We start from the raw sequence: 22414 nt of genomic DNA on the forward strand, positions 1-22414 counted from the left end.
TCAGGTCGAAACGTTGGAAATAAAGTCTCCGAAGAGCGTACTTCTACTTTGTGCGTATTCCTGCAGCAACTAAGGACTCCACTTCACGATATATATATATATATATATATATATATATATATATATATATATATATATTTATATATATAGAACGAGGGGACTTTGAAGATGGTCACCAAAAGATAGAAATAATACTTTGGAGACGGTAGTGGCCTCAGACCTCTGCCAAACGTTTCGACAAGGGTACAATGACTCTTCAGTACAATAGTTGTGGCGGCGGCCCGGGAACGGTGCATTGTGTTTTCTCCTATGGCCCCCCTACAGTTAAACTGAGACCCTAGGCCTCCGCGAAACGGTCAAATGGGAGATTACTGTGGTTGAACTCCGCAATGCAGCCATAAAAGGCTTCGACAAATTGATTCGCGCACTTCGCACACTGATTGATTAAAGAAGGACATTATACGACAAATTACAAGCTTGGTTCATTCCGAAAATTAGGACGTCTGAATAATTCATGTCAATTTTAACGCAAACTTCAAACAATCAATTAAACTATACGATAAGGAAACCACAACACGACCGAAATCGCCTCATCGCCACTTTCTCGCATGGCATCTGTGATATCAGAGGGATTAGTTCTTGCGAATGGCGACCGCTCACAATAGCTACCACAAATAAATATGATTCTGCGATTGCAGTGGCGCGTTAGTTTCCGTTTTATTGCACCACTTGAATTCTAGTGTTGTGTTAACGCATTGAACGTTTGTTGCACCTCACCAGTCGGCATTGCTTTTATATACAAAGTGGCGCAAGTTTGGCAATATGTGTCATCTTTCTTTCGTAAAACAACTCGCTTTGCTGTCAGAATTTAAGATCTCAGCGAGTGATCAAGGGATAGTTCTTGAAAATGGAACAAGGATGTATGCAATCTTCGTGTTCCCTTTAGTTTCCCAGCGCTTACGACATTGTTCTTCCCCCAAACGATCACTCATACCAGATCCACCAATGGTACGATGTGTTTTCTTCACATATATTTACCAAGCAGGGAGCTATGCAAAAGCATGTCGCTGAACTATTTTCGGCTGCTCTGGTTCTTGCACGGCCGGAATATTCGTGGAACCCACGAGGACGTTGTGAGCAACAAGGAATCATTTGAAACATGTGTATACTCGGCCATAACAAACAAGCCCAGAGCACACAGATTCTTCGCGTTTAAGAGACAGCTCGGGATTGGAAGCCGTCTTTAAACCAATACCACTAGGGAAGCCTGACGCTAGACTAGGCACTGCGCAATCAAGAACCGTTATTACCAGCGAACGCTTGCCTGAATGTGACCCTAAAATATTTACCAAAGCCGAATGGTGGTAAGAGGTAGGGCTGAATCTTGATATCATTCTTTTGTTCATTGTGTTCAAATGGAGGAGAAAGTAACTCGCAAGACACAAACAGTATGTATGTACATTTACAAACACTTTCTGGGGTAAAGTACACTTCTCTGCTCAGGCACAGGCACTCATTTGCCTTAGAGGTCAATAAAATCCACAGTATTTACACAGTTCCTCCAGGACACACAAAAAAACGTCGATGGACAAGAGCACGGACGACACAACACGAGTTCTGCACCGCCACTGATTGCCCCGCTACTGCTCCACGAGGAATCGTTCCTGCGATTCCTCAACCCTGTTTCACGCAGCTGGCGGGCGCATGACTGTCAGTGGCATTGACGCACACAAGGGAACACACTAAAATGACTCGTCTAGTAGGTTTGTGTGGCACTCTCGATCAGTGGGCACCGCGACAGCTCAAGGGTGCCCCGCTAGAGATGCACGGTGTACGCTCGGTCACACCCGGAAGGCGTGCTTTGCTTGGCTGGCGCCGCTGCTGCCGCTGTGGCTATGCTTTTTATTCCGTTCTGCCGGGGCTCTGCGCTCAGGGGCTTCCACGTGGGCGTCAGTTCTGACATGGCGGGACCGGCTGGCGCCGGTGGAGGAGGGGACGCCGGCGGCACCTGTGCGACTGTTTCCTGCACGGTGAGCACGATCTCCGGATTCCGCGTGTCACCGCCGCCGTTCTTGGCCGGCGCCGCTGCAGCTGATCCGGTCTGTTTGGCCTTGCCGTCTGCAGCCGGCGCCACCGGTGCTGCAGGCGCTGCTGCTGGCGCTGCTGGGGTGGCCCCCGTTTCCTTCTTTTTCTGGGACGCCTTCTTTTTGGTGGCGCTCTTCAGCTTTTCTTCGGTCACGCAGCAGGCGTAGATGAAGACGAAGACACCTATGACGATGAACACTACAATAATGGCGATTACAAAGGCTGTCTCGCTGTCCACTCCTCCTCTTCGTCCTGAAAAGGGAAAACGGTCACGAAAGGTTAGACACATAGCACAATAAATGAAAGGCATGCCGGCAACTAAAAAGGCATAAACTCACTTGCCACAATTTAGCGATGAAGCAAAGACTTTTATACAAATGAATTGCACAGACAACAGCAGAGTTGATCAAGGAGGCCTCCCATAAAGATCATTTCTGTCACCATTTAAGCAGGCTACTATTCCGTGCTTAAACATTCAGCTGCCATTTCACACCAAAAACAGTCGATAAACAAATCCTGCTTGCATCCTTCGTGCATAGGTCGGCGTCCTCACTAATGAGTAAACTGAGGCGTCCTCACTAGTGAGTACACTCATTGGTACTCATTTTTACTCGAACTCACGAGTGAGTACGATAATGAGTGAGTACAGACCCAGACAAAAACAATGAGTACGATAATGAGTGAGTACAGGCCCAGACGAAAAATGTGAGTACGATGACGAGTGAGTACAGACGTGAGTACGTGTACTCGCGAGTACTGCACTCGCAATTACATGCACTCGCGAGTAGTACTCATGAGTACTGTACTCTCAATTACATGCGCTGGTGAGTAGTACTCGCGAGTGATGTACTCATGAGTACAGTACTCGCGAGTAAAAACTTGTGAGTTTGATCCCGCACTCGAATCGCGACGTGCGTGCACGAGTCTTACGCATTTCGCGGTGTCGCAGCGCCCCTGTTATGGCCCATTCACACTGCGACGAAAGCGACGGAATTCCGGTCGCCTTCGCTCGCTTTCGTCGCTAGTGTGAACGGGCCTTTAAAAAATGTCGTGTTAATGGGGAAAACCGCCGTCCTTGCCATTCCCTCTTCCGCGGTGTTGCTGCTCTCGGCACTCGCTCGCCACGGGATTGCCATAGTGAAAGCAGGGGTAGGAATGGTGGCTTCACTGGTCGTGCTCCGTTCAAATTATAGGTCAATAGACCTAGTTCATCGCATTAATGCAAGTGGTTGAGTACAGATTGAGTAAAAGTGAGTACACATTGAAGACGAGTGAGTAGAAATTGAGTAGGAGGGCGAGTGAGTGCAGATGAATTGAGTACGAGTGATTACAGGTTGAGTACGAGTAATCGTGGGGACTAATGAGTTTGAGTACAGACTTAATATGAGTATAAGTGAGTACAAGTTAGTACAAATGAGTTGAGTACGAATGAATACAGATTGAGCACGAGTACTCGTGAGGACTAATGAGTTTGAGTACAGATGACTACCATTACAAATGAGTGTGTGGTGAGTGAGTACGAGTGACTTTGAGCACAGTCAAGCTTTTTGAGCCTGAGTTTGAGTGAGTAAAGCGTGCAGGCAAAAATTTGTGATTGAGTTTGAGTGAGCTTCTGTTTTGCTGACCTATGCCTTCATGGCGACTGACTGACTGCTTCACCCTATAAAACCCCCCTGGGTATGCTTTGTCGCACTACACCGGAATGACCGATTGCGCCGTGCAAGGGAGTAATTCTGGCGAATGACAAAACCCGACATGCGATTACAGTAACAAATATATAAGTCTGCGCTGTGTGCATTGCGCGATGCCACGGCATTTTTAGAGCGTTGGCACTGTATCCTCTTTCCCAACAAATGAATGAATAAATTCAGGTCAATTAATGTAAATATGTCCTGCTGCAGAACTGGAGCAGAATACGCGAGTCAAAACAGCCACCTTCCCAGCTACACGGCGTCTGGTCGTAGAAGCACCCGAACGTACAGCTTATGACAATCCTGTGGTTCAGCTTCACCACACGCGCTCGAGTGGTCAATCCACGCAGCCAAGAATTAAGGAAGGAAGGATAATACAGTGCATGAAAGGCAGGGAGGTTAACCAGGTTACTGCCCGGTTGGCTGCTATATGCATGGGAATTGGGAAAGGAGGAATTTAAAGAGAAGGTATAATTAAATTTCCGCAAATGACAATGTCGCGCGTACGAGTTGATGAAAACTGCTCTGCGCTGTGGCATCCCGCAATGCAAGCATGCAATCGCAGTCCGGCAGCGCAGATCGCATTGTTTAAGCTTAATTGTATGCACGTTGCTGTCATTCACCGAATTTGCTTCGTTTGAGGCATAGATGGGAATGGCCGGAAGCTGTTTCACTGCGGCTGCCGTCGCCGGACTTTTCGCTGAATCGGCCATGCCGTAGTCTCTGCCTTTTGAGGTTCGGGACTCGGATCTCTTTCCTCAGAATAGGTAGACAATGGCATGTTATTCGTCGCAATGAGGGGCGGAATCACCGTCTCTCTCGCTCCTCACGATGGACTAGTGTGCCATGACCCCCGTTTTTCACCACCGTGAGGCCCGCATTGAGGAGGAGGAGTAGATGAGTGAGTGAGTGAGTGAGTGAGTGAGTGAGTGAGTGAGTGAGTGAGTGAGTGAGTGAGTGAGTGAGTGAGTGAGTGAGTGAGTGAGTGAGTGAGTGAGTGAGTGAGTGAGTGAGTGAGTGAGCGAGCGAGCGAGTGAGGGATTTTCTCTGTTAATTTTTCTTTCATTTCTTTCTGGTGTTTTCCCTGCATATGGGTCCCGTGAAGAGGGAACCACTTCCATCGACGGCGTCTAAGAAGACGTCGTAGTAGCTCGGTTCAATAAAAGTTGTTTCTCTCTCTCTCTCTCAAGTCCCACCGATATTTTTTTTTTTCCCCAGATGGAATGAAAAGGAATGTAATCCGAACATTTCGCTGCCGCACCTCTGTAGCGGCAAAGCATGTCTCATGATGTCGCGTCAACTATGACGCTATTCTCCGCGAAAGCAGTTCTTACTCTTGCTTGTTATTTTAACAGCGAAGCTGCTCTGCAGATGGTAATTTTTCGTGTCCGTGGTTAAAAATACCAAGAAATTGCCGAGCGCGCGCACGTGAGAGCGGTCCCCGCTGCGACCGCCCGGCAGGTAACAAAACCAAGAAAATGCGTAGCTGTCGCCTGAACATGCCTCACAACTGCCGCCCAGCGTCCCCTGCGCACGTGTGTGACGCCAAGCATACCCACTTAGGGAGATTGGCCAAGATTCCGACGACCGCCAGGTAGTTAAACAGCCAAGAAAATGCTGATCGTTCATATGTGCATGCCTCACGGCGACTGCCCAGCGTACCCGGCGCACGTTTCTCAGGGCAAGCATGCCCAGTTAAGGAGATTGGCCAAGATTGCACCCCCCCCCCCCCACAAAAAAAAATAACTCCGGCGTTTGCCGTAATTGTGGCAACACTTGCTAGGAACGACAAATACAAGTCACAGCATACGCCCCTCTAAAGTGATGTCCAATGATTATCACTTCCAAAAAATTAAAGAAGCTCACACTTACAGCGACAATGATGGAGTAGAGGTCATTGCGGCAGCGAAGAATAACAAATTTTAATTGTGGTCTTAAACCTTCGTGACGGTCATAATGGTTGCGTACAGCTTCGCTACCTTCAAGACTTACGCGTTAGTGTGAGCTTCCTTCATTTTTTTTTTATGCAAGGAAATCTCTCCAACGTCATTGAGCTGCATCACTTAATTCGGGTATGACAGATTCCATAACGGAATGCACACCGCGTATTTTATTGATATTGTACGCTCGGACCTGGGACTTGACGAATGCTCTTCATTAGAGACCCATATTATCCATTCGCGAGCGCTACGGGGAAGCAGACCTGATTGATTGATTGATTGATTTTGATTGCAGGGTTTAACGCGCCGACGCAACGCAGGCGATGAGGCGCGCCGTAGTGGAGGGCTCCGGATTAATTTTGACCGCCTGGGGATTTTTAACATGCGCCGAAATCTCGTGCACACGGGCGTTTTTGCTTTTCGCCTCCATCAGAAAAGCGGCCGCCGCGGCCGGGAATCGAGCCCGCGACCTCGTGCTCAGCAGCGCAATACCTTAGCCACTGAGCCACCGCGGGGAAGCAGGCCTGAGGTGTCAGCGAAAGGCAAAAACGCCCGTGTGTTCGTGATTTCGTGATTTCCGCGCACGTCAAAGATCGCCAGGTGGTCAAAATTATTCCGGAGCGCTCCATTAAGGCGCGCCTGTATAGTTTCGGCGCGTTCAAACGCCACAATCAATCAATCAATCAATCAATCAATCAATCAATCAATCAATCAATCAATCAATCAATCAATCAATCAATCAATCAATCAATCAATCAATCAACCGGGGAAGTGTCTCGGAGCATTGTGGGCTGTTTGGGGAGGCTGTTTTGCGGACTCCCACTAGCTGTTTCAAGCATGCACAACCGGAGCTCGCTTCCAACGTAACAGACTATGGCAGACTGGCTTTTCTTTCAAAGACTTAGGAGCACTACCGCACGCTCGGCAGCCAAAAATAGGACGAGATATGCAACGCGGCAGACGGACAACGGCACAACGGCAAGACCTGGAATCTGTTCCGGCATCTTCTGGACGAGACCAAGATTAAGTCTCACCAGAGGGACAGGCTGGCGAAGATCATACACGCGGAAATCAAGGAGAAGGGAACAATGGCGGTGGAAAAGAAGCTTCTGGAGAAGTACATCCCCACCACGCAGAAGGTCTTTCACGGAGGCTATTTAGGAAGACCCAACGAGAAGCTAGATAGAGACATTAACGTAGAAGAAGCGCGGACTGCCCTGCAAGAACTGAACCGCAGGCCGGCGCCGGGCCCGGACCGTGTACCGAACAGGGCGCTCAAGAACCTTGACGACGCATCTATCGAGGCACTGACTAAATTCTTCAACAAGTGCTGGAGAACGGGAGTCGTGCCGAAGGAGTGGAAGCACTCGAAGATGATCCTGATCCCCAAGCCAGGCAAGCCGCGGAGCACAGACAACCTCCGGCCCATTTCGCTCACGTCGTGCGTGGGCAAAGTATTGGATCATGTATTGATGGCGCGATGGCAGGACTACCTGGAGGACAACGACCTCTATCCCGAGACCATGATTGGTTTCCGAAGACACCTGTGCACGCAGGATGCTATGATCCAGCTAAAGCACCTAATCGTTGACAGGGACTCCCGCGACTCGAGGACCATCATGGGTCTCGATCTGCAGGGAGCATTCGACAACGTCAACCACTCCGCGATTCTAAGTCAAGTATCGAAGCTGAACATGGGAGAGATAACCCATGCGTACATCAGAAGCTTCCTGACGGGTCGGACGGCGGAGATCACCGCTGCTGACATTGCAACGAAAGTCAAAGAGGTCGGGAACCGAGGCACCCCGCAAGGGTCGGTGATCTCGCCGCTCCTATTCAACCTAGTTATGATCGAAGTCGCCAACAGACTCGCAGAGGTGGAGAACGTCGGTCACACTATATATGCTGACGATATCACGCTGTGGGTAGAGGGCGGCAGTGATGCCCGAGTGGAAGAGGCCCTGCAACAAGCGGTGAGAGTGGTCGAGGACAGCCTGGAGGGCACAGGCCTGAAATTCTTACCGACCAAGTCCGAGCTGTTGTTGTACAGACCCAAGGAAGGCACGCGCACCAAGAGAAGGGAACGAGAAGAAATCGCGGTCTACACCAAAGACGGCTCAGCGATCCCCAGGGTATCAGACATCCGCGTCCTGGGCATGCTCCTCAACGAACGCGGAAACAACGGAAGTACGGTGGCCAAGTCTGAAGTCTTAGTGTAAGGCTTTAACCGCCGGCCCAATAAAAGTTTTTTTTTCCAATCCAATCCAATTCGTAATTGTCAAACGACTTACTATGCGCTGCATTTTTGGTCTAGACTGCATGATCCCTCGCACTTTCTATATATGCCGCGCATTTTCCGTATTTGTCACAATAATTACGCTTTAAAATATCCGGTCCCATTTTCCAGATATTCATATCTTTACAGGTTGAGAAGTGACAGTGGAGAAATGGAGTTCGGTATTTTTATAAACACCGTTCTGGGCGTATACAGTATCAAGTATGAATAGGAAAATTTTTCGTTTTACCACAAAACCTAGTAGCTTTAAATACTTGTCACTTAAACAAAGGCTACACAATGGGCAGCTCCTTATATATTCCGCTAAGTATTGCCCGAACGAGGTCAACACTGGAATTGTACGCTAATAGTTGCGCAACGAAAGAGAATGACGGGAAGAAGGCAGAAACACGCAGTGCAAACTTTTAGAAAACGTTATGTCCGCTTCCGGTGGCAGTTTTGACGTACAGTGTCGCCAGCCGCGATTCGTGCCTCATAGTGATGCACTTGTAGCTATGCCTGACAATGCTATTCCTGCGCCTGACGTTATTACGGGAACAAGCCGCGTTTTTCCATGGGCAGGAGTTGAACATCGGATGAAATTGTGCACTACGCAAGCACGATGAGGCAGAAAATTGAGCTTCCGTTCGGGGAGCAACATGTCGGAGGTACTGAGCATTGCTTGAATGATAGTTATACAGAACGCAGTATCGGTGTTAAGAGTTATACTTGCGACATCTTAGCATTTTGAACCCTGTGGCTGCAGGATTGTAACTAATAGCAGCTAGAGCCGAAATAACGTTAAAGGATAGGAAACCAGCTTCCTGGATCAGAGAACAAGCTTGAGTAGCGGATATCATAGTTCAAATAAAGATAATGGAACGCACTTGGGCTGCCCACGTAGTTAGGCGAAATGACAATCGGTGGGCTACCAGGGTGACGCAGTGAATACCGAGGGGCGGGTCTAGAAGAAGGGGAAGGGCAATTACTCGATGGAGGGACGAAATAAGGAATTTCGGAGCCAAAGAATGGACTCGAGCGGCGCGGGACAGGAGCGGGTGGAAGTCGATGGGAGAGGCCTTCGTCCTGCAGTGGACGTAGAGGGCGGTTGATGATGCTGACTGACATTACCGGTCGAGGTTAATCTGAAAATTCTGCGAGCATCAGTAACGCTTTTCTGTTTAGTTTAAGGTTTTACGAACCACCGCCATTTTTTTTCTCGCAGCATTTGACAGGGTCTTCATTGAATAAGCGGTCGGTAAGTCGTCCCAAATCGCCTGCAGCCCATTGATAGGGACGTGCGAAGTACAACCAGGTAGTAGGGTTTAATTACGTCACTAGATTAAAGTTTCACGGGGTAGGCCACATTCTCAATGTTTGCGACTGACGAGAAGATGTGTTCGCGGGTGCCGTTTTCCTTCGTTTTCCTTGCACGATCCTTATTGCCGATTTCTTGACATCGGCAAGACGACACACTGAAAAGCCCGCGGGGCTAAATGTAACGGATTGCTAGCATGTTAGCACACACGTTGTACGTGCTAGCATGCGAGCACGTACAACGTGTGAGTGAACCAACCAGAAATTGAAGAAAAGTTGGAGAAAAATTCGAGAAAATTGGAGAGTTGCATAAACTTTTAAAACTGAACTTTTAAAAAAACTTTTAAAGAGAGAGCATGAAAACACATTGCCAACCAGCCTGATGTCATTAGGGTAATTGGTGCGGCGCCCGCGAATGGTGCTTGGTATTATCTCTACTGCCGCCAATTACAGATAAGTTAATGCTTTAGACTTTTGATCAATAACCAAAGAATGAATAACTTCCAAATTCGGCCACAAACATGACTTCAACAAATCCAGTTCAGTGTCCCTTTAAATCGACGCTTCGATGAAACCACCTCGATGTAACAATCTTAACTGGCCAATCTGTGCTACCAACGAACCGTTTTCAATGAATGAGGAGGCACATAATTCGATACAAAAACCACGTTGCTGCGCGCAGTTCAATGCGAGGGCACAGATTACCTTTCCTTTAGTTTAAATCGTGTATGTTCATACATGAATCAGCTTCTTGGCTGCCGTGATCAGCAATATGGGTGCTATGAGGTGGAGGAGGCACGCAGGAGTTTTTAGTTTATTCATCAGCGAAACTTCAATAATTTTTTATCGCAGCTGCGTGAAATAAGAGTTTAAAGGAGTAGTATCAAAGTATTTTGAATAACTAAATTTCAGAGGGTGAAAACGTGTACTTGAATCCGATATAGGGGTTAAGCTTCAGCAAAATGCACTCGATTGAATAATGCAAGCAGCCAACAATAAAATGTCGGTGAATGACGAAGTTGGGCATACTGTCATTTGTTTGAAAAGTTAGGTCTGCGCTGTAGCATCGCCATTACATTACAAGTACGGCGTTCTGCGTTGCGCAGTGACACAGCGCGGATTGCATGCTTGATTAGAATGCTATGCACGTTTCACTTCATTTCATTTATTTTACACTCAAGGCCAGATGCATTACAGAGGGGAGTGGGCTACAAACACAAAAGAACAGATGATGCAATGCAGCAAAAAGGTAGTGCATAACAGGCCTGTGTGGTTCCTCAGTAAGTAACAACGTCAGCTAAAGTTATGCGAAACTGTTGATGGTTTTCAATGGCGGCGATTGGTCCGGGAAGGTGGTACCAGTCATATGCTGTGCGAGGAATGAAAGACTGAGAACAAGATTTTGTGCGACAGGATATGATTGCAACTTTATGACGGTGATCAATGCGGGCAGAAACATATGAAGGCGCAGAAACCAAGATGGAACGCAAGTAGGGATTGCGATAGTACATTGTATGAAGTAAACAAAGACGAAAATACTGAAAACGATGGGCGGCTGAGGCAAATGCAAAGTATTTTTCATGGATGTTACACTGGATGCTCTACTGTAATTGCCTGTAATAAATCGCGCAGCGTTGTTTTGAACGAGTTCGAGAGATTTGATTAAAATTTCAGTGCCAGGATCCCATATTGGTGCAGCGCATTCAAATTTAGATCCTACCAAGGATGTGTACAAAACTGTCTTAAGGGAAATAGGAGCAGATGAAAAGTCACGATGAAAGTATCCAAGCATGCAGTTGGCGTTGTTAATTATTTGTTCAATGTGCAATGACCATGAAAGCGACGACGTTATGTGAACCCCTAAGTAGCGATATGACGTTACGGCTTCGAGCGGGACGTTGTTGAGATGATAAATGGCTGGAGAAGATGACATCCGTGAGACACAGCTTTACATTTAGTAGTGTTTAGTTCCATGTGCCACTTCCTACACCATGCAGATACCGCGTCAATATCAATCTGAAGCGTGTTAGTGTCGTTATCGTTAATTATTTCGCGAAAAATAACTCAATCATCAGAAAATAGGTTAATACTAGAAGAAACACAATCAGGTAGATCATTAATATAATTAAAAAGAGAAGGGGGCCTAATACCGAGCCTTGGGGCACGCCAGAGTGAACAGGGCTAGGAGATGATTCTTGGTTATTACACGTTACGTACTGTGAGCGGTTCAGAAGAAATTGTTCTATCCACAAAAAAGTGTTGCTATGTGAAGTTGGCTAAGTTGTAAGAGAAGGGATTTATGGCATACTTTATCGAAAACTTTCGAAAAATCAAGAAAAAGGCAATGTGCGCATGAACCGCGGTCAAGAATGATATTAAGTTTATGAGTGAAACAAAGTAACTGCGTTTCGCAAGAGAAAGTCTTCCTGAAACCGTGCTGATAAGGCGAGAAAAAGAATTTGTTTCAAGAAAAGTTACTAAGTGGGAGTACACGATATGTTCTAAGATTTTACATGGGATGCTGGTTAACGATATGCGTCGGTAATTGTTAGGCGAGTCTTTTTTGATTGATTGTAGGGTTTAACGCGCCGACGCAACGCAGGCGATGAGGCGCGCCGTAGTGGAGGGCTCCGGATTAATTTTGACCACCTGGGGATCTTTAACGTGCGCCGAAATCTTGTGCACACGGGCGTTTTTGCTTTTCGCCTCCATCAGAAAAGCGGCCGCCGCGGCGAGTCTTTTTTACCGGACTTATAAATGGGCACCACCTTCCCGACCTTCCAGTCAGCAGGGACCGTATGGCTGTCTAGTGACTGCTGAAAAATATGAGCCAAAATAACCGAGGAATGCAGTACAGTGTTCTTAAGAAATTTTGCAGTGATAAGGGCAGAGCCGGGACTTGATGACATTTTCAATGATTCAATAATTTTAACAACACATTGTGAATCAGTTATGACAGGGTTCATTGGTGGGTACTGATATTCAGTCTCACAGGAAGGTAAGTCGCGAGAAGAGGTTACAAAATGTTTAGAAAAACACTGTTAAGTACGGATGGACAGTCAACATGCGGTATAGAAAGGCCACTGGAATCGACTAGCTGTATTTTGTTACGCTCCGGGGGATTAATAACGCGCCAAAACTTTTTAGGATTCTTATAAGCATAGAGGGCAGTGTATGTTGAAGATAATTATTTATCGCACGTTTTAACTCGCCGACGTAGGCGTTGTTAGCGAGTTTGTAAGAAGCCCATCGCTGGTCGGAAGGAAAGCGCTTAGCTGCCCTGAAAGAACGTTTCTTACGATTATATTGCTTTCATTCGTTTGTTAGCAGAAAGCGTAAGTTACTCCAGTTCATTGGGGTAATGCTGAACCACGGTATCGCCCTGGAGTTCGAGCAGTTTGTACACTCCAGTGCACAGTATAGTAGTTTAACAAGACCAAAAAATGAGGCAATTGCGGAATGGTATGCGAAATGGTATCGCATGCAGCTATGCTAGAGGCGCGATTCTACGACCGACAAGTAGCTGCGATTTGGGGCCCCCACAAATACTACAGCGAACAACCACTTGTGATTTCGGGCCGTGCGATGTTGCGACGCGCGACACGTCTACTCCTTCGTGGCAACGCTGGTTTGGGGAAAATGAACACGTCGGCGTTCTCGACTTACTTCAGTTTCACAGGAACGCATAGTTGGGTCCGCAGGATAACACCGAGGAAACGTAAGGTTGATAAACCGGAGAAGCGGCGTAAAAATGCTTACGTGTTCCGCCAAAATTTTCACAATTTCAGTTGCTAAGTTGCTATTTGTATTCTTTTTCTTGCAGCGTCTCGTCCAAAGTTCAAGAAATTTTGGAGTGGTTCTTCCGCCAGGCTGCTGTTTCCACCACCCTTGCGCTGGTATTACAAGAGTGAACTATATCCCGCCTACGTGAAAATTACAGTGGTCAGAAAGGCCCCGTGCAACACTACTTCCAGCTAATTCTTCAGAGTATGAAATGTTTTTATAACGTGTGTAAGCAAGCATGTCTGCTACATAGATTAGGTGACCACAAAGTACAGAAACGTTGCGCTGGTGCTTGCCACACGAGCAGCAGCGCTATTTTTCATATCCTAATGGTTCAGGGCGTCATTTCTCTTGTGAAAGACGCCATGCTCATCACAACCTCTGTTTTTAAAGTTCAATTTACGCAAGCGTCGCCGCCCTGATAGAGATACCTACAGCCATGATTATCACGAGGGAAGCCACGGGCGCCCACACACAGAAGGCTCTTGGTAGCGTCATAACAAAAGCCAAGATGAACGAAAAGTTTAAGCGGCGTGAGAGACAAGTGTCAGTCGCTGATATTGTAGCCGGCCAATCAGGATGCAGGTAATGAAAAAGGCAAGGAGGAATCGGTGCTTTCATCACGGCGATCTTTCTTTACACCTTGTCCAAGTGTCAGCCCCGTTGACCATTGGCAACGGCACACTGCAAGCAGTGGGTGATACCGGGTCGAGAAATCACCACTTTGTCGATGCCCTAGAGTGCGCTACAGGCCACTTTATTAGGAAAAGTGCTGAGCTCGCTGCGGCCTCTGTCTGGTGCAGGGTGCCTATACCCAAGCTAAATGCTACGCCAATCAGAGTATTTAAAAACTCGCTCAAAAGATGTGTGTCCTTCTCGTTCTGGGGAATTGTTTGAGGGTTTGAGTGACATCGCCCAAGCTATATCGCGGCCATTGGCGAGCCCTTTCCAGTTGCAGCAATAAACGGATTCGATTGAGAGGTTAAAGAAAATCACAACAAAAGCAAAAGAGAAACCAGAAGAGCTATCTAGAACGGCGAGCGAATCACGCAGTGTGGCGCTGTGCTGGCGATAACTATGGCTTTCCATGTGTTTTTGGGGACGCAGGGAAAAGTGGAAGCGTTTATCGGTAGTGTTTCGGCGCCTTCCACTGTAAATTCAACACCGGAGTGGACATTGCAGAATCGGTTACTGTATACGGCTACAGTAAAGGAAATTTATTATCGTTTCTTCGCATTTCGTCTCATCCATGCGGTTACCAAAAGGAACGTAGTTTGACTTGTCAAGAAAGCTATTTCCTTACGCTATTTATTTCGTTATACCGAAAGGCAAAAATTTTGCTCAACTATCTGTCGGAGATTATATATTTATAACTATTAAAGATACGCTTTTTTTTTTCTACAGTAACTCCTTTTGTTGCCTCCCCCCATAACCAGTATAATGCAAACTGCCCTTGCAATAGGGCAGACACTGCCGTTCGAAGTTGGTGTACAGAATCTTTAGACAACAAAGCTGTTTAGTAAATCGTTACTTTTTGTGTCCGCAGTTTAAAATACCAATAAATTGCCGAGCGCTAGCGTGGGCCTCGCGGCGACCCCCCCCCCCCCCCCCCCCAAAAAAAAAAAAAAAAAAAGGAACTCCAGCATTAGCCGTAATCGGGGCAACCCTTGCTCGGAACGCGAAACACTCCAGTGTTCACCGTATTCCTGGCAACACTTGCTCGGAACGAGAAAGACACGTCATAGCGTACGCCTTTCCAAGGCGATGTCCGATGATTATCACTTCCAAAAAAATGTAGGAAGCTCGCTCTTATAGCAACAATAATGGAGTAAAGGTCGTTGCGGCAGCGAAGAACAAGCAACTCGGCTGCAATTGGGAACTTAAACCTTCGTGATGGTCGTGAAGGTTGCCCACACCTTCGCTACCTTCAAGTCTTCCGCGTTAGTGTGAGCTTCCTTTATTTAAAAAAAACAGAGAGAGAGAGAGAGAGAGAGAGAGAGAGAGAGAGAGAGAGAGAGAGAGAGAGAGAGAGAGAGAGAGAGTAAACGTGTTTGTTGCGAGCGAAAAGCAATGGGGAGGTGTCCTCAGTACTGAGTCAAAATCGGATGCGCCTCCAGGTGATATCAAACACGCGGTAAGAAAAGCATCATTTAAATTATATAAACTGTACCGTGACATATAGAGAGGAAAACCCCGTTGTCACTGCCTTAGGGAATTCTGGTTCGACGAAAACAGCGCGATAAATTCGTCCGTTCTGTCACGCACTGACTCCTGCTACCTATTTCTCTCGTTCATCTAATTTATTTACTAATATAATGTATTCACTCCAGTCATCAAATAAACGTTTAAAAATAGGAACCGAGCGCCCTTGTATAGGGTGTAAGCTCGGGTGGAAGACATTCTGCCTGAAATTAAGAGAAAGAAGAGGGAGTTGGGCTGGACATACAATGCGGAGAACGGACGTACAACCGGCGGACCATTAGGCTAACAGAATGGCTATGAGGAGAGGGGACTAGAAGTAGGGACGGATGAGATAAGAAAATTTGGTGGCGTGAAATGGGTTCGGGCAGCGCAAGTAAGAAGCAGTCGGAATTAAATATGAGCAGTTGGAAACTATAACATTAAAACAAAGCCAGCAATGCCGTCTGGTACAAACGATGAAGTAACCTGCATGTCCCTGTCTGTCTGTCCGTAACCCACACATACATATCCGTCGCGTGAACCCATAGAGTGAAGCCACAGGATCCACTGGCATAAGCAGATGCGGTACCAGTGGTTTCTGTGGCCGAGGTAAGATGGAAGCGATAAGAGAAAGCAGTAATATTACATAAACATGCAATAAACGTGTGTTGGGGCACAAAACTCGCAAACGGCCGCCATGGCCGTCAATGACCACTCGGGCGTCCTGCTCAGTAGCATCAACGCATTCGTCACTGTTCTACCACGGCGGTGATTTACCATGAAAAACTATGGAAATGTTGATGCATGTCTAAAATCGTTGAGCAGACACTTGGCGCAATTTTTTATCGCTGCTTTACATTTATAGCGATAGCTAGCATAATATTCAGTGCTTCTACTTGCATGAAGGCAAATACACGTTTGGATCATTAAAAAGACTGCTTTGTCCGAAAACAGTAATACTTATTTTATCGAAAACTTCAAACAAATAATAAAGACACCAAAGGAAGCAGATGAATCAGTGGCGACTCCCCAACCTCTTTCTGGTGACGTCTCTATAACGTTGCAGAATCTTTGTGCGATTTGCGGCCGACGAACAAAGACGCCGCCAAGAAACATAGCTGGGCTAGTGTAGTGGGGACTCTGGTTCCGTAGTATCACTTGGATGATAACGTTCAGTTAATACAATGGTAACTTTCTTGCCAGTTCTGGTCTGAATTGCGTCACTTTAGCGCTAAATTTGAAAGTTTGTTTGTGTTTCCTGCGTTTTTTTTTTCGGTTAAAGAGCCTCTTGCGTTGCTTGAATGGAGTTGAGTGATTTACCAAAGGCTAGTCCTTTGGTAACTCACTCAGTTGTATTCTGCCTCCATGGCCCCTTTATGTGTAGCCTTCCGAGAATGACTTTTTCTCTGTAACATATATCTGACAGAAAATGGCGCACATGACGTCACGAAGTATCACGGGCTAGCAGAGATGGACCGTAGGCTGACCTGGCGCTCATGAATTTTTTGAGCTATTTTTGTTTAAATGCGAAAGCATATTAGTAGCCTCCTTATGTCCTGCGTCCTGCATAATAAAAAAATTATACACCAAAAGGGCGGTGGTGCAAGGACAAAAAAAAAGTAAAGTAAATGCGTTGGAATGGAAATTGGGTAAATTTGGGTCTGCGTGGTAACGGAACCCAGGACCTGTGGAAGGCGAGGCGAGCACGCATGCATTGCCTACGCCACCACAGCTCGTTGAATAAAGGTGGGACGATTGAATGCGCTGTGGCCTTCGACTTAGAAAGGTGCGATAGAAGCATGTACCGCGCTCTACATGAGTAATTTAAGCATGCTAATTGCAGATGTAGCAGTTAGGTCAGCAGCAAAGTGCGTTTCCGCTAAATTTCCTCTTCGCTTGGCGATATGAATGCAAGTACGGGCCCATTGACTGACTGACTGACTGACTGACTGACTGATCGATCGATCGATCGATCGATTGATTGATTGATTGATTGATTGATTGATTGATTGATTGATTGATTGATTGATTGATTGATTGATTGATTGATTGATTGATTGATAATAGCATTCCTTTTATATTGGATTATGGCATGTGCCATGGCACCAAAGAAGCTAATTTATCTATGTTATACTACTCTAAACTCTTTCGCAGCTCGTAGCGCAAGGCATTAATTACATTTTGTCCGTACGTTCTCCTACATTATATTCCCCTGTCTGCTTTTCTTCCACCAGCATTCTAAGTTTCTTTTAGTCACTTCGGCAGCCTTGTAGTTTACTTTTTCTGTAGTATCTCTACACTCTAGCGCTTCGGAAAGCCCAATGTTTCCCACGTATCGATTTAGATGATTACGATCACATTCCGATGAAATGTGTGCAGTCGTTTCTATTTCTTTTCCGCAGACCAAACATGCGTCCTTATTTTGTGTATACTCACCCACAATGTTCTTCTTTCACAAGCATTTCGCACTTTAAACGACGCCCAGCCCGTATCTCCCACCACGGCTTCGTTAGTTGCTTTACTGCGCGCGCCTAAAGACAAACGGCCTACTGTTTTCTGGTTTGCTTCTAAGCGTTATAGGATGCTTTGCTCAAAGCAGAGCATTAGTGGTGCCATCCGGAGTTAGTAGAGGCCAGGCGTTAGTAGCGTCACTACGCGGAATTCCCCGTTTCACAGTCACGGTTTAAAACTTTAAAAAATCGGTGAATCTAAAAAAAATATATTATTTGCGTTCCTACGGACAGCCCTATTAACGCTTTTCTGGCACATGGTACCGTGTGCCAGAAAAGTGTTAAAAGACGTTAAAAGTTCCATAGCCTTCTGGTGGCGGGTTACTTAAATTTATAATGCTCGCGATGAAATAAATGTTAGACAGGTTTGGCTTTCGCAAATTGCGGTTACTGAGTCGAGTCCATACATGACCTCTGCGTATGTTGCCATCACCTGGAGCTTTCTTAGCGTTCCCTTGAATTCGTTCTGCGCGCATTGTCGCTAGGCGCGCTAAACCAACCAACAGCATTCGTGGCCTACTCGTTGCCCTGATGCCGCCACCGAGCGAAAGCGCGGGAAAGTGCAGGCGCTGCCTCTCGTCTTTCAACGTCTGCCGTGGGAACGCGGAACGGTGAGAGTGCGGGTGAAATAGTATACACGGGAAATCGTTTCCTGTGGAAGACTTCGATGAGCCGCATCCCCCCGCCTCCCATACCAAAGAAGAAAAAAAAACTCAGGTACGCCCTGCAATGACAGGAAAGAAAAGAATGCAGGCAACATAATTTAGGTGTTCGCAATTGTTTTCGATTAAAGGGTGTGCAGCTACAGTACTAAGCCTTCTCCTTTCGAATCAGTGCTACCGTAAGGTTGAGTTAAACTCCTCACCCGCGTAATGCATTGCAGAAGCCCTAGTTTTGTGAAAGCAAACTCTAGTTCCTAACGGCATTTCGTAGCCGGGTAATGTAAAACTGTCACAACTTCTTTCAGGCTTTCCTCAGAGATAATTTAAAAGCGTCTGGGGTAGATTACTGATTCTTAAGCGGAAAAAATCAGAAATTATCCTCCGACGGTTGTCCAAGGGATATAAAGCACTTGCGACCGTATTGTTTCAGCCGGGCCAGGAATATCAACGCGTCTGTATTAAGGGAACTAGTTTAGCACGGCGACATTCCTGGTAACCTTCCTTGACAACACCCGCCGTGGTGGTTCAGTGGCAAAGGAAATGCGTGTCATTCCTGTTGAGTTGCACATGTACAGAGGCTCACGCCAGAATTCATACACCGAAGTTCTCCATTGCGAAACAAACATCGTTGTCAAACTGCAAATGAAGAGATTTGCGGCGAACCGAGCTTACTTTTATTTCGACATGGTTGCATGTAATTTGCGGCGGGCCAGACGTATTGTGACAGGTTTTAAAGTCGGTGTGCTCGGATTAATCAGCCAAATTAAAATTTTCATTTGTATATCGATTATTTTTAAGCAACCAAACATGACGCAATTTGTTTTTGTGCCTTTACATTAGAATGAGAGGTAATGTCGTTTTTCGCAAGTATACGTTCTCTGTGAAACCAAGGAGCTGAATTCAACTTCAAGGAGGCGGCACCAGAAAAGCAATGGCAAGAAGGCAAAGCCGAATAATCCCCTTTCCCAAGATGAACTTCGCATAAAAAAGGGTTGTTGCGACGCAGCTTCACCAAACTTCATTTCCCGGAGCTTCGTTTGAAACAGCCGAATATCATCTTTTCGAATAAATGTGAAACAGTCGTAAGAAATGTTAAATTAACGTGCCGAGTTTATGATGAATATAGCCGAGATGAATACAACCATCTTGGAGAATTTTCAGAGCTTATCCAAGTCACGATAAAAATAGTATGTTGGCACCTAAGCTTTCTCTTATGACGTGAGAATTCGTGACCATCACTTCTGCCAATGGGACAAGGTGAGTCTGCTATGAGCCTCTCGCGGGTGCTGTAATCGACACTGACCACTTTTTCTGGGCGGGTAGGCGAGAATTGAAGGTTGGTACGTTGACGTCACAGCCAAACTGGGAGTTGTGAACTAGCCGTGAGCTACTGACGGCAGCTGGCATCACCGTTGGCCAGTCCGCATGAATGGGTACGTGTGAATCGTGGGTGTAATTGTGGCTCCCCCCCCCCCCCCTTTTTTTTTTGCCATAAAAATCTTGTGAACGCTTAATGCGTATGTGGGCGGAGAGGATTAGATGCATCTTACGAATTGACTAGAGTAATGGCTCGAAAGGGTCGTAATAAGCCAGCAGCGAATCTGGAATTAAGTTTGCACTGCGGTGCGTCCATAAAAGTATTCATTACCTTCCCACGCAAGTTACTCACGACTATTCTGATACCCTGAATCCGCCTGCATGCCACTATCGGTAATAAATTTTTGGTTAGTGTCGACTTTCGCCAAGTTGCGTTTTCAACAAACCTCTTATGGAAAGTGTGGCTATATGCTTACGTAACTTCCCTTATTATTTTTTTTCTGCGTTTGTTCGAAACGCATGCACGCGTACGCAATCAGCCAAGCCCGTCGACGCTCGGTCGACGGAGAGAGATCGCAGCAACAACACCTCGGCTGGCTGCTAGCAAGGCGTGAAAGTGTGCGCGGCTGCTAAACGCAAGCAAGCAGCCCTCTCATTAGACGGCGAGTAAATATCCCGGCCTCAGCAGGTACTTCAGCGGCCTATTTTTCTTTCAAAAATGTCGCTCGTAAGCAGATTTGACTCGCCGTGCGCGCTTCTTCCATGGTCTTCTCTCTCTGCCGGTGCATGAGCACCTTTTCCCAGGTCAGAGTCGAGAGCTGCGCAGCTGCAAGCGGCTGGGTGCCGGACGCACAACTTACTCTCGCATTCAGCAAGGTGTGTCGCCTGCACGCCTATACGCCTGGCTGGCCCTGGCGGGCAAAGCCTGCCGCCGCGCCAAACCCGTGCACACGGGCGAAACAATGCGGTCTTGGCGGCGCGAATTTTGAATGCCTTTAGTCTGAGCGGGAATGGCGCTGAAGGGTCGCAAAACTAACTCGCGCCGTTAGCTGCGCTGATCGGGGTACAACGCAGGCGGAAATGAGGGCAGACGCTGCTTAGGTGTGACGGGAGACGAGCAGCGCAGCTCACAAACGCGGAACTTGGTTATTGTCACGGCCGTTGATGCAGCCGTCACCAAGATGGTGCAGATTGAAACCACCATGATTGCTTTAAAGGATGCTACGAGAAAGCTGCACACCCCACGGGCCGTAAGTTCTTCGAACACTTGACACCTCGTTCAGATGCACCATGCACTTGGCGCCCCCACGCCATTTTCTCCCTATGCATGCTACTGTAAGAATCCATCGTACCAGTTCTGCAGTTACGTATAAGAGATGCAGGAATGCAGTGTCGACATTTCGCAGCAAAAATTTTCCATTTGCATAGTTTCGGTTTTCTCATAGAGTTTCACTGGAATTCTAGAGAAATAGGGCAGCATGAAAGCAAAACAATGTGATTAAGCCACAGCAGAGATAATTGTGTAGCTCAGAGGTTATAATGCAGAATGTCGAAGACGTTGCAATATACAATGTAGAACTCAGTTACGGCGCGAATTCGCGGATTCATTACTTGCCGCGATGAGCGCAAAATTAGAAATAATCATTAGAAATAAATACGAAAATGGGTTATGCGAGTAGAATGAAAAATAATTGACAATCGCGATGTTTCCTGCTGCTTCAAATTTCCTCCAGCCGAGCTGGCCCAAGCAAACAAGAAGCAGAAGCAACTCCATACGCAGTGTCTGTTATTTGATTGTGGCTACATTTGAATTCTGTCGGCATTATTGCTTATCGGTATAGGTGTCTTATAAAAATGGGTTCAAAATTTCGAAACTGTTACTAAGTGTAAAATGCATGCATGCGAATCGACTTACGTAACTAAATTGACCAAAATACAGATGATATGGGCGACTTTTTTTTCCTTGGCAGGATGAAGAAATTTATCAATGCAAACAGGAATTGGTACCTCAGCGTTTTGAGGGTATTGCAACAGAAAAACCTCAGGCGTCAGATAAACTGCTTCAGTTGTGCGTGCAAAGTTCGTGGATGGCGGCAGTGCATCGTGACATTTGTTGGCACTAATTGCGCGCATTCTGCGAGCAGTGGGGAGTGCATGGTGACGCTGCAGGAGCCGGTGCTCACCTGGATGCATGTCGTCGGAGTGCTGCTGCGCCGGGGCGGCGGCCACTCGGAGACCAGGCGTGCGGCGCGGCGCGCATGCTGCGTGTGCGAAGCGCGCCAGTCGCACTGCGTCCACGCTACCCCCGGCGTGACGCGTGCAGTAGCCCAGCTGTGACGTCAGCGGATACGGGGCGCCAACGATCCGTGCCTGGTTTGCTTTCGGCAGCTCCGTTGTCAAAATTCCCGCACGCAGCGTGATGGCTTCCTCAGTCCTTCACCCGCTTTCTCTTCCGGCTCGTCCGGCGCCGCTATGTACCTGTCGACGCCAGTAATGCGACGCTTGTCATTGAGCGGGGCCCTCCTCGAAGTTCGCGGCCGCCGCCGCGACGACGCTGGCTGCCGTGGATCCGCGCGCCTCTAATGACAGCCCTGGGCCAGACGATTCGGGGAAACCGCGGGGGTGACGTGGTCGGCCTCGGTGGCCGTGGCCC

At 47.1% G+C, this 22414-nt stretch overlaps 1 protein-coding gene across 1 annotated transcript; it reads right to left on the reverse strand.

The window, feature by feature from the left end:
* Positions 1-829: 829 nt before the first annotated feature.
* LOC144172975 (uncharacterized) lies at positions 830-22187 on the reverse strand. Its single transcript, XM_077701565.1, has 2 exons — positions 21945-22187; positions 830-2337 (listed from the first exon to the last, which is right to left on the reverse strand). The coding sequence occupies exons 1-2, from the start codon at positions 21952-21954 to the stop codon at positions 1817-1819; spliced, it is 531 nt and encodes a 176-aa protein (XP_077557691.1). The 5' UTR covers positions 21955-22187; the 3' UTR covers positions 830-1816.
* Between the last annotated feature and the right edge of the window lie 227 nt (positions 22188-22414).

The sequence above is a fragment of the Haemaphysalis longicornis genome, unplaced genomic scaffold (genome assembly GCF_048455015.1).
Source record: "Haemaphysalis longicornis isolate Haplotype H1 unplaced genomic scaffold, Haemaphysalis longicornis Haplotype H1 scaffold_1, whole genome shotgun sequence".
NCBI lineage: Eukaryota > Metazoa > Arthropoda > Arachnida > Ixodida > Ixodidae > Haemaphysalis > Haemaphysalis longicornis.